This window comes from Micromys minutus (genome assembly GCF_963924665.1).
Source record: "Micromys minutus genome assembly, chromosome: 24".
Taxonomy (NCBI): domain Eukaryota; kingdom Metazoa; phylum Chordata; class Mammalia; order Rodentia; family Muridae; genus Micromys; species Micromys minutus.
This window is the reverse complement of record NC_137959.1, coordinates 33,070,821-33,084,336: the sequence shown is the minus strand read 5'-3', so window position 1 is coordinate 33,084,336 and position 13,516 is coordinate 33,070,821. Positions and strand designations below refer to the sequence as shown.

The 13,516-nt window shown below is 45.4% G+C and overlaps 1 protein-coding gene across 1 annotated transcript in view; it reads right to left on the bottom strand.

The window, feature by feature from the left end:
- The window catches only part of HYDIN (HYDIN axonemal central pair apparatus protein), a gene marked incomplete at both ends in the record, with an annotated part of 333,158 nt that overhangs the window by 282,023 nt on the left and 37,619 nt on the right, over window positions 1-13,516 (bottom strand). The window contains 2 exon segments of the mRNA XM_080936961.1: window positions 2,613-2,747; window positions 6,230-6,349. Coding sequence (XP_080793087.1) covers window positions 2,613-2,747; window positions 6,230-6,349 — 255 coding nt within the window.

Genomic DNA, 13,516 nt, shown 5'->3' with positions numbered 1-13,516 from the left:
AGCCTCATGCTTGCTGGGTAAGTCCTCAATCAATGGCCTGTTTCCTTGGATCTTTTCTATCTTACCATTTCAGTAAGATATTCATGGGCACTGGAAAGCAGAAATATTAAACACACTGAAGTCATCATGTAATGCATACACCTAAGACTAGTGACATAGAATACAGTAGTGTAACCGAGGAGGCAGAGTCATCTTCAATCTCCTCTGGAAGCCCTGGGTGGAACCCTCAGTCAGTCAGAGCTCCTGCAGATGGCGCAGCACCACCTTCCCCCAGAAAACACATTTTTCTCCTGCCAAGGAAGAAGACAAAACAAACAAACAAACAAACAAACAAACAAACAAACAAAAACGGGAACTGAGTCCCCAAATCAAACATTCTCTGTAGTTCAGGCCACACAGAGACTTACAACCTGCTTGCTGTTCACAAAACCCCAACCCCAGCCAAACTCAGGTTCCTTTGCTTCACAGAAAGGTTAGAGAGCCTGGGTGGGGGTGGGGGTTGATTCAACAATACACAGCAAAAAGCCTCACGTCTGGATTTGGCTTCTCACTTGTTTTAATGGTTACCAAGCACATCAGTAGTTCCACAAACACAACCCAAGAGATAAACAGCAGTATGACCAGTGTATGTGGTGACATGTCAGGAAGCTGGCCACGGGCAGCTGTGCCCCTCCCTGCCCTGCAGAAAAGGAGTCACGGCCACATTAGTAGTAGTGTGACATGCTGGTAATGATATTAATATTGCACAAGTATTAGTGGCAGAGAGAAAGTTCAGAGCTGTCTTGTCTGGCTCATCTATTGATTCCAGCTATAACGGAACTCTCTCTCTCTCTCTCTCTCTCTCTCTCTCTCTCTCTCTGTGTGTGTGTGTGTGTGTGTGTGTGTGTGTGTGTGTGTGTGTGTGCCTGCTGCTAACATTATCCTCAACCCACCTCTTTTTTATTCTAGGACTTTCTTTGTTTTTGAGAATTCCACATGTGTATATAAGGAAATATGATCATATCTATTTCTTATTTCTACATCCATACCCTCACGCCTCTCTTCCAGTCTGCTCCCCCCAATTTTATGCCCCCCTCTTTTTTTGATAACTCATTAAGCCCATTTAATGCTGCCCATATGTCTCAGAGGACATTGGAAGCCTATGGGTGGCCATATCCTCAAGAAGAGATTGATTGTTCCTCTCTCAGCATCCTCCACTCAGAAAGGGATGGTACCTGGAAATCATTCCCCCATTACAACCTGCTGTTCATGTCCAGTTAAATGGTGTTTCCTGTTCTACCTCCTTCACATGGTGGTGAATCCACCCCCGGCCCCCAGTTAGGCTAACCAACAATCCTGCCCCAGGGAGGGGAGCCTCCCTCTGACTCCTGCATCCTTGCTCCTTCCCTCCAAGGCAAAACTGGGGTTCTTGTGACCTATAAGAGCCTGCAGGTGGTGCTGAGGGAAAATGGCCTTATCATTTTCTGTGCAGGCTCTTCTTTGGCTGTTTGTTTGCAGACAGGGTTCAGCTGTCCAGGCAGATCTCTGGTGTACGAGCTTCCTTCCCTGCTGTGTTTGAGGAGGGCTATAAGGTAAGTCAGACTTTTATGGAGGGCCACATCTCAGCCTTGAGCCCTGGTGATGTTTTTGCTATGGCTGAGGTTGAGTGTGATCAATATTTGAATTGGGGTTTCTTTTTCAGGTAGACTGGAATTCTGGGAGTAGAGATCTATGACCCACCAGTTTCCCAAACATCCAAAGTCATAGTCTGTGTCTTTTATAGCTCGCTGTATCCAGACTATACCCTTTCTTTATTGGTGGCCCTTTGACGGTATATAGTATAAACCTGTCAGGTTAGAGGCCGCAGGAGTGTCCTGCAGGATCAGGCTTTCTCACAGCCTAGCAACTTAGAGCTCACAGACAAGACAGTTCTCTGCTTATCACTGTAGTGTGGTTCCCCTCCCTCCACCTCCCATCTTTCTTTCTCCTCTCACCACCACCATATCTAATAACAATGCCATCTATAGGGCCACCAATACCAGCTCCACTGTTATGTTTTATTCATGGCTTGTCCTCTGGGATTCATAGGCACAAGATTGGTCTTCAGCACAATAGTGTAGGGAGGTAGTATCCCTTTAAGAGGTGGAGCCTGGGAGGGTAGGTGGGGGAAGCCATTGCTGGTCCTTCTGTAAGTTGTAGCTTCTTTGATCACCGTCCCATCTCTCCTTTGTAGATGATGCCATCCACCATGAGGTGACTCAGATATGGGGACAGTGGGGCTTGCTGGAGTTAAACCCAAGCTATTTGAAGTGTCAGCCTATAAGACTGCGAGCTACATGCATTTCTTCTTTCCAAGTGCTCACCCTCAGGTTTGCCACCACAATAACAAAATCACCAACAAAACCCCATACGAATACAACTACCACACACGAACAAAACACCATCACTGGTTTATTACCAGCATCAAGAACCACCAAGATGACCCTCACGACCACTACCATCACCCCAGCCCACTGCAAACACCACTGACACTCCCCTGAACACTGGCAGCCCCGTGGCGAGTGTTTGGAGTCAAACTACAAAGGGCTAGAGACACATGATTGGTTTTTTTTTTTTGCCAGTGTTGTGATTACCTTGTTCTCCTCTGGAGTGAAGAGGATTCGGAATACAGACGGCACTCCTGGGGCTACCTTGTGGCCGATGTCTTTGGGGCTGATGATTTTAAAGTAAGGTGAGCTTTCTTCAACAACTTTTACCATCCTTGGGATCTGCAGGAGAAACGCATGATGGTGACATTATGTATGAGGGAAAGGCAGAGGAGAAGCACAAACTTCAGAGTCCAGCACAGTGAGGCCTCCGTCCACTCCTTGCTGGGTGTATGGCCTTGATCAGGATTTTAGTTGCTGCAAATGCAAAGGGAAACCATATTTACCCTTACCCGATCAATAGTCAGTCTTTATGGCACATTAACTCTGCTTTTACTAACATTATTATTCACGTTTGTTAGTATTCAAAGTCTGTGTTCATTTTATAGCTGAAATGACTGTCTTCTAAAATGGACTGCTCAATGCACACACACACACACACACACACACACACCAGGGGAAATGGTTTACTTGAATTTTTCTGGGTTTTGAGACAAGATCTTCCTCGGTAACTCAGAACAGCCTCAAACACATGCTCCTCCTACTTCATATTCATGAGTATTGGGAACTTACCTGCTAAAGAGTATTTGTTAATGACTCAAAATAGTAGAAGAGTTAAGTACAACTAAGTTAATGAGTTAAAAGATGACCTGAAGTCACAAGTAAAACATGGAGAGAAAGAAACTGCCATGACCTTGAAAAATTTTATAAAGGTTAGAGAAAGCTCTTAGGAGCAGAGAGCGAGGTGTCAAAGAACATGCATTGGAACAGGTGCACTGGCACAGGCTTTATTACAGCACCTAGGACGGGGTATGCAGATCCCAGGCTAGCCTGTCTACATCTGGGACCCTGGAGAGAAGGGGGTGCACATTTCAGACAGGAAAGGAGCAGCATGCATGTTGTGCTTCCTTTATTAAGAGCATCACTGGGGCTGGAGAGAAGATGGTTCAAACCTAAGAGCACACACTCAGTTCCAAGCACCTACACTGAGTGGTTTTCAACTGCCCATAACTCCAGATCCAGGCTCATCCAACACTTCTGGTCACCACAGGCACCTGTATGACCATGAAGGAAGGGGAGAAGAGAGCTCGTATAAACCTCTCAGCACACAGCCTGGTGTAACTCAAGTGAGAGCATACTGACTAGCCTAGAGAAAACTATCTGCTTGTAGATAATTATACTTACCCGGGTTGAGGACTTTCCATGGGGCCAACATTTTGGTTGTGTCTTACTCAAGAGGAGGTGGGTTATTCATAAAAAATGCCCTTTGGAAGATAAAACGTATAAATCCCCCTACCTATGACTTTCTCATATATACCCACTGATAACCACTTCTTGCTTAGTGTCAGCTAGAATTACCAAAGGACCTTTAGCCTAGTCTCTCTCCATCCTTACAGGCCTAATAAAACTCAAAACAGTGAATTAAAAAAAAATGGTAGTAAGAGGGGAAAGAGGAATTTTACATGAGAAAACAAACCTGTTGGCAGCCCCATGTGCAAAGTTCTAACGTCCACATCGTGTGACTCTTCTCAAATCCTGGGGACATGACCCTGGTCACCTTCAGTTCTTTCTCATCTCTCCACCAATCCCTGAGCTTCTGTCCTGAGCTTCTCTTGCTAATAACACTGCAGCCAGGACATCAGTGGGAGGAGAAGCCCTTGGTCCTGCCAAGGCTTGATGCCCCAGTGAAGGGGAACGTCAGGGCTGGGAGGTGGGAGGTGGTGGGTGGGTGAACAACCTCATAGAAGCAGGGGAAAGGGGAATGGGATAGTGGGTATGGAGGGGAATCTGGGAGAGGGGATAACATTTGAAATGTAAGTAAAAATACACACACACACACACACACACACACACACACACACACACACACACACACTTTAGCAAGAGACAAACTCAAAAACCCAGCCTCTAAATGTACCATTGTCTACAGAATGGCTTTGCTGGCGTTAAATCAGCCTATTGATCTCTGAAAGGCATCACTGAGTCCTTTAATGAGCTACTGTGCTTAATATACCTCCAAGTCTTCCCACTTGCTTTGGGTTCCTGCACAGACTTATTTTCTCATTTTTCTCGTAGCTCAGCTCTCTTTCCACGTCCATATTCCTAGATTCCTATTTGTCTTCCCCCTGGAGTTTAGGGCTGCAGAGTTGTTCTCCCTCCACACAGCGTCTGTTTATGTCTGCACTTAACTGGGCTTAAGGCTTCCACGTTACCCTTCTGTCCTTGCCAGGTGTCAAGGACATCCTCTGGTACGGGATTCTTTCCTTTGAGACAAACCTTACTTTATCCTTAAAGAAAAAGGCATGAGGCTGGGTAAGAAACCGTCAGCTGCAATTACAAAGGAGCGTGGCATAGATCCTGAGAGAAACCTTTGGACACAGTGTCTGAAGGTGCTGTTTCAGATAATAGGGAGAAGATCTTGAAAGGAGAGAGATTCGCAAGTTATAGAAGAGAAGGCTTTTAGAAATATAATTTGAGAAATAAGAGTATAAATGCTCACATTTGCTAGTCCTCTGAGTGGATAATACCCTCAGTTGGGTTAATGGGGTCTATGATTCAGAGTTTGTCGGCACTAGTGATAACTGTCCAGTCTCTGTGAAATCCTAGCCCAGCTGGTCTGACACAAAAACTCCCTGCCATTCAGCAAATCCACACTTTTTGCATGAAAAGTTGGGGCGTGTGGCTGAAGAGATGGCTCAGCAGTTAAGAGCACTGGCTGCTCTTCCAGAGGACCTGACTTTGATTTTAAGCACCCACATTTTGGCTCACAACCATCTGTAACTCCAGTACCTGGAGATCTGATGCCCTCTTCGGGCCTCTGTTGACAGCGCACCTACATGCATGCAAGCAAAACACCCACATGCATAAAATAAATCAATCTTAAAAAAGGGGGGGGGGATTTAGAGCACTTGTTGGGAATTTCACTGGATGGTAGGGGACAGCAATCAGACCTGGCTTTGTGTTTGTTGGGATTCTGTAAACTCCACCCCACAGTTACCTGGCAACACGTATATCAAGTATACCCAACTCCAGCTACCTGACCCTATAAAGGGGGCAGCTTACCCCCCTCCCTTGTCCTCTTGTGCCCATGCTCTCCCTCCCGTCCCTCCTCGCTCCATTCCCTTCCCTCCTCTCTCTCCACGTGCTCATGGCTGGCCTCAACTTTTCTACTCCTCTCTCTCTGCCTCTACTACCCTCTTAACTCCCCTCCCCATGCCCTGAATAAACTCTATTCTGTACTATACCGTGTGGCTGGTGCCTCAGGGGAAAGGGATTTCCAACATAGGTTCCCCAGAGGCATCCCCTGTACCCCTATGCCTCACGCACCTCCGTGGAGAATACCCATCTTACTCTAATCTTCATCTTTCTCCTAACATTGGTGTGGAAACCCAGGACATCTCTTTTCTTTTATTGGTTCTGTGACTCCACTATCTCTTTCCTTTCAGTGTTTGTTAAACTTGAAGTCAAAGAGCATGTCTGCATATTATTTTCCTATGTCCACCAAATTAAAGAGTGTATCTAAAACCCTGCAGAATCCAGCTTACTGAGTCCTTCTTCTAGCGTTCTAGAAAAGTTCACTTGCACCAGCGAACGAACATCCTTACTTTATCGTTGTTCCTCAAAACCAATGGCACTTCATAGACTTCACAGGGAGAGTAGTTCTGGAAGATGATCTCCGATGGAAAAGGCTGGAATAAGGCCTGATCCAAGTCAACTCTGGAAAACTGCAGTCAGGAGACAAAATTACACATGCTGTGGAACAGTGGCAAAGGTGGCTAGGGTAAGTAATGCAAACCACTTAATTACCTATTAAAATAAAGCAAACGGGGAACCACCATAACAGTTAAAACCAGTGAGATGGTTGTCATCAACTTCACTACAGAAGAAGGTAGAAAATTTGGGAACTGGCTCTGTCATTCTAGAGCTTACATTTTGCACAAGCGTGAGGAACCGAGTTCTGATCCCCGGGATCCACTTACGAAGCCAGGCATGGTGGTGCATGCCTGTCTCAAGACTGGGGAGGCAAAAGCAAGTGGCTCTCTGCAGCACGCTGGCTGTCCAGCATTGCCTAATCAGCTACTTCCAGACCCCAGTGAGGACCTCAAAAAACAAGTTGGATGGCTCATCAGAAACAAGAGCTAGGGTTGACCTTGGAACTGTACTCTCCTGTGTGCACACAGGCTCATGCACATACATGTACACACACATACACACAACCACACACACACACACACACACACACACACACACACACACACACACACATTAAAACATCCATTTAGTTCTCTGCTAAAACAGAAAGTTAACTAATAAGACTATTAACCCAGACTTTGAGATCTAAACATGATAAATGGGGTCTTTAGAACCAGCTACCCTATGACAGTAAGTCAAGAGTTCTATCAACAAATACCTGCTTAGTCAAACCGCTAACAAGATCACTAGAAATCGCTGGCTCCAGGAGAAAGCAGACAGGTGGATGTAGAGAGCATGGTGGGTAGAGACGGTTGGATTACCCCTGCCTCCATGCATTAGACTGGGGGACAGGGCTGAGCCTGCAGAGAGGCTAAAGAGACTGAGACTGGAATTCCAATGCTTGTCAAGGAAGGAGAGGACTCTGGTGGATCTTTGTTCTCACTGACCTGTAACTGGATACCCACAGAATAAGGATGGACTAGGGTCCCTCACTCCTTCAGTGCTGGTGCCCAGTGGGGTCCAGCACCAATAACCCGATCCCCTCTGAAAGAAGTGAGAGTCAACACAGGATTTGGATAAGTTATGCAATCTTCCATTTGTGAATTTTTTTTTCAGCTTACAACCAAGAATGCATTGTAAGCTGCAAAATATTTGCAGATTGTAATTATATCAACCCTCTTTGAAACACAAGGCAGGTTCAGAAAAGGTAAGGAAGTAAATGCAAATGCTACACTTTATATAATAACGGGAACTCAGGGGAGTGGGAGAATGCAGCGGAGCGGTACCGGCATGGAGACCGGTCAAAAGAACATTCAGACCAAGAAGGCAAATGGAGACAATAGAAAATTCAAACATTGGCAGGCAACAGATCAAAGGCCTGAAATAGGTGCATTCTGTTGGCAGAACAATGGCAGAGGTTTCTATAGCTGATGGTGGAGTCAAGCCAAACATGCAGGAGCCTTGTGAACTCAAGTCAGATTAGAAAGAAATCTATACCCAGGTAGATAATTGGAAAGCCCTTGAAAGCAGAGGCAAAAAAATGTGTGAGAGATGTTAACGGGAAAAGGAGAGGATGCTTTTTTTTAGGCAAGAAACAAAAAGTGTTGACTGGTAAACATAATTAACAAAGGGTAAAAGATATGAAAATGATGCCATTTACAGCCTAAGCCAGCCAGCCAGCCACAAAGCAAAGCCTTCTGAAGAAAGAATATTCTCTACCCTAAAAGTCCTTCTACAACAAAAAGGTTAAAACAGTTTTAGAAAGATAAAATTTTTACTTTTAACAATCTTCAAAGGAAATCACTTAAGGATATTCTGATAGAGGGAAAAGTTGTTTTGGATCTTTAGATGCAGGGGGATGGATCTATATCTGAAGGATGATAAAGGGGTAACTTAGCTCTGCAATCTAAATGACTGTGGGCCAGACAGATGATAATAGTAAGAACTTGCTTAGCCGTGGGATGTGTTCACCAGCTAGGCGCCTCACAGCAGACCCGGGCTGGGCACAGCCCCAACTGCACTGCTGTGAGTTTCACTGGGTACATCATGATGTGAAGGAAATTAACCAGAAACGATAGGGCACATCTTATCACCTCCATAAAGGAAAAACGAGTCTACAGTGTGAAGCTACGTAGGTTGTAATCTTTTAGAGGAGAGGGGAGAGGTTGTGACCAAAGGAATGTGCATAAGAAACCTTCTGGAGTGTCGGTGGTTAATCAAACATGCTTACATTCATAATATATACAAGCACACAGATGCATACACATGTTTTATTTTAAAAAAACGAACAAACTATCTTCCTTCCAAAAACATGCACGAGCTTTCAGGTTCTTCCTAAAGCTTCATGGAGAAGCACCGCTGACCAAGAACATCACTCAGTGTCAACAGACAAAACAGCAAGGCCGGGAAGAATCCCCTTCCTCCAAAGATGGGTAGCAATAACAATCATAACAATAAACTGAGCCAGGATGTACACACATACACACATGTATGCATATATACATATATGTTATAATACTTGGGGGACAGAAGTAGAAAAATGTAATAACCAATGAGGAATATTTAATTTTATGTTTGCGTGGTGTGGTGTATGTGTTTGAAGAAGTGTGTTTGTGTGTGTGTATCCTGGCTCACAGGCCAGAGGTCAGTGTTTATAGATTGTCTGGCCCAAAGGCTCCATTTATCTGCCTGTCTCTGCCTCCTCAGCTTGGATGCATGATCCTGTACCTGGCTTTTACATAAGTGCTGGGGATGGGAACTCAGGTCTCCAGGGCTTCCATGGCAACCACTTTACCTACTGAGCCATCTCCCCAGCTCTTGAATAAAGAACCTGTGTCAGAAAATGATTGCCAATGAGAAATGAAACTTCTATGTGCTTGTTTGTTTTGTGGTGCTGGGGCCCAACCTTAGGTTTAGAGCAGGGTAGGATCTACCCCTGACCTACATTCTCAGCTGCACAGAGCAGTGAAAATCTAAACCATACCACTTCACCAGACCTTAAAGCATATTATAGAAAAACAATTATTAAAAAAAGAGCACAAAACAAATATTTGAGGATTTGGGGAAGGCATTGCAGCCAGAAGAGATGAAAGGACAAGTTGCCTTTTCAGTTTCCAACATGTCAGGCTCCTTTCCACACACAGAGCATGGCATAGTGGACAGAGCCACCAACAGCCCTGTCCCTGCAGGCTGAGGTGTAACCCTGCCCAGGCTCACACTGACTCTCCCTTCTAACTAGAATGCCCTTTTCAGAACCTTTGCGGGACTTGCTTCAGACATCTGTCTAGCTCAGGAAGGCTTTTTCACAGCGTCCTATGTAACAGGGCAACCAATCTCCCCATTCTCTCATGAGAACCGTTCCAGCATGTGCAGAGGGGTGTCTTAGGTTTGTTTGTTTTTTGTTTTTACTGTTGTGAAGAGATACCATGACCACAGCAACTCTTATAAAGGAAGTCATTTTAGTAGGGCTCACAGTTCAGAGGTTTAGTCCATTATTGTCATGGCAGGAAGCATGGTGACATGCAGACAGACATGGTGCTGGAGAGGTAGCTGAGAGTTCTACAACCTGATCCACAGGCAGCAGGAAGAGAATGCCACACGGGGCATCAAAGCCCAACCCCCAGGGACACAGGTCCTCAAATAAGATCACACCTCTTAATAGTGCCAGCCCCTATGGCCCTATGGGGACCATTATTATGCAAACTCCCTGTAAGGAGTAAGGAAGGAAGGATAAAGAGGAGGCAATAGATACACAGCAGAGAAAAGAGGTGACATGAAGAAGCCGGAGTAGATGAAGTCAAGCCTTAGTTAGGGTCAAGTCTAGATTTATGAGAGTAATAGAAGTCGCCGGTAGTATTAAGTGTGGGAGTAACATGATCTCATTTATATTTTAATTATATATATTATATTAATATATATTCTGTTTATATATATAGTTAAATTGTGTGTGTGCACATACCTGCAAACATGTGCTTACTGTGATGTGTCCACGGAGGCCTGATGACAGCTTGTTATGGGTTGGTTCTCTCCTACCATGTGGGACGTGAGAATTGAACTGAGACCATCAGACTTAGTGGCAAGCTCCTTTACCCACTAAGCCATCTTGCCAAGGCCTCATTTACATTTTCGAACCTCATTCCTGCCTTGCTATGGGTTGCTGGTAAGATGGAAGTCGAGAAGTCAGGGGCTGGGGGGGATGGCTCAGCTGATAGAGCACGTGTTACCCACTGGGCGGGCATGGCAACCCCAGCGCTAAGGAGGCAGAGGGGAGTGATCTCAGGAGTAAGCTGGCTGTCTAGACTGACTAAACCCAGGAGCTCTGGCTTCAAGTGAGAAAATGTGTTTCAATGAATAAGTAAGGTAGAGAGTTCAAGAGCCTGTGTCAACCTCTACATACATGCACACGCATGTGCATGCTGCCCTCCACACATGCATGTAAACACAGATATGTGCATGCACACCACACATGCACATGCCAGAAAGATGGGGGGGTGAGAGAGAGGGAGAGAGAGAGAGAGAGAGAGAGAGAGAGAGAGAGAGAGAGAGAGAGAGAGAGAGAGGGAGGGAGAGGGAGGGAGAGAGAAATATCTGGGAAAAGTCTGAAGTGCTTGAAAAACAAGATACATGTAGTCCCTATCTGCAGAAGGTAAGAGGCAAAGGAAGAAGCAGGTTTTGAGAGACAGAGCTCAAATCTGCACTTGGATTGCCAACAAATCGAGTTTGAGCATGCAATGCATCGGAGAAGATCAGACTCAAACATATGGGCTGGGAATGGAGCTCGGCGGAAACACAGTTGCCTACCACGCAGGAGGCATCCCGCGCACCTCCCCCACACCGTCAGCATTCAGTACACATATAACAAGCAAGAGAAGAGGATCAAAGATGCCGTTCCCCTAGAAAGGGTCACCCAAGGCACAGCACGACGTACAGGTCGTGACCCCATATGGGGGTCATGTAATTGAAAATAAGGGGTCATGAAAAACTTGCGAACCCAAAATGTCTCTGGTGGCAAAGGTCTGTGCTGTACCTCATGACTTTACCGCAGCCTGAGCTCTAAACTCACCATGCATGCTAATGAGATGGGTGCGCATGCGCCACCCCGTGGCGGCTGCTACACCGTGCTGCACCAGCGAAGGCTGCTGAACACTATTCTACGCAGTGAAGTACAGTGCTTTTACTGGACACAGTGTTTCTGTTCCTTTAGAAACGGTCACTTGCAGGAAAGAAAGACCTGATTATTTTCCTGCAATCACTCTTCAGCATAGAAGAGTCAGATTAGTGCATTTCGGAACCAGACTGCATGATTTTAAAAATCTGTCTTTCTGTTGCTAATTTGAGTTTCCTTCCTTCCTTCCTTCCTTCCTTCCTTCCTTCCTTCCTTCCTTCCTTCCTTCCTTCCTTCCTTCCTTCCTTCCCTCCCTCCCTCCCTCCTCCTCCTTCCTTCCTTCCTTCTTCCTTCCTTCCTTCCTTTCTCCCTCCCTCCCTCCCTCCATCCCTCCCTCCCTCCCTTCCTTCCTTCCTTGCTTTCCTTTTCTTCTTTCTTTCTTTCTTTCTTTCTTTCTTTCTTTCTTCCTTCCTTCCTTCCTTCCTTCCTTCCTTCCTTTCCTTTTCTTCTTTTTTTCTTCCTTTCTTTCTTTTAAATAGTTAAAAGAATTGTGGCTTAGAATTCATATAGAACTTCCAGCAGTTTCTTAGTGGCCCTAAACAGATGTCTGCCATCTTGTGCCTGATGTGTCTGAGAAGCAGCATCTGAACGCTGGAGATTATGATACCAAAATATCAATCAGCTCTGAAAAAGGTTGATGAGCCTCTCCCTTTGGAGCGTACTTAACCAAGATTAGTTGTTAATGAAAAATAAACAAACACATCCGTCTCATTAGTATGTAGATTTGCTTCCATATTTAATAAATGGTTAAAACCTGGAGCTAGCAAGATGGCTTAATGGGTAAAGGCACTTGTTTGCCAGGCCTGAGGATCTACGTCTGATTTCAGGGACCCACATGATGGAAAGAGAAAGGTCCTCTGACCTCCACACATGCACACACACGATAAATAAATAAGACACAATAAAAAAACAAAGGAAATGATAAAATGGCAAGTGGTTGTTTTATAATCCATTCTCCATCATTTATTATCTGATGTCTGTTTTGTATACCTATGCTTTCTGAAAGTATTCGATTTTTTACATTGTTTTTTAGTATGTAGAAAGGGACACTGTGCGTGTGTGTATGTGTGTGTCCAGTGTTTGCTTGCATGTGCATGGCACATGTGTAGATGTGAGAAGAAATTCTGGGGTATCTTGTCTTTCGCCTTGTTTCCAGCAAAGGGGGTCCCTGGTTTGTTCCAACACATTCCAGGCTTGCGGACCCATGGCTTCTGGGGATCAACCCATCTCTGCTCCTATCCCCCAGAGCACTGTGCTAGCATTCCTGTCTTTACATAGGTTCTGGGGATTAGAACTCAGGAGCTCATGTTTCTGAAGCAAGCATGTCATGTACAGAACCATTTCCCCAAGTTTGTTTTACAGACCTCTTTTTATGCCTATATGATCATGGTCAGTTTAATATTTTTCCAGACAAAAAAAAGGAGGTCACGTGTCACAAAAAACATGTTTCAGAGGCTCTGATCTAGGAATGAACTTAGGGGAGGAAGAAGAGTTTCGAGGAAAGAAGGGAGAGTCCGAAAGTACAGTTGGAAGAGCACAGCCTGTGTGATCTGTCCGATGCTCATGGATGACAAGGTTCACAGGATGGTTTCAGATGACTGAGCAGAGCAGGGCCCACTGGGCTGGACTTAAGGGAGACGCAGAATGCGAAGGAAGGGACACAGAGGACAGCCTGCTCTATGTCACTTCAATAAAGCAGATGGGCACAGAGCTGAAAGTGGGGTGGAGAGGAAACGCCAGAAGAAGAGCAGACAAGGAAGGCCCGGTGCATCCATAATTGATGCTCCTGAAGGGGGAAGAAAACCCTCAGGGAACAGCAAAATGGTTGAAATGTTAAGAAATAGACGTCCCGCAGATAAAACAAGGAACACGGCGACATGGGAAAACCCAGTCACGCCTGAGCAGAGTACTGAGTGTGAATGAAGGATGCACGGTCTGAGAGTGCAGACTGAGCATGACTGTGCATGTGGGGTGAGGGCTGAGCTGCCTTTCAGCCTCTGTGAGCATCATCTAATGCCAGAAGACCATGAAGTGA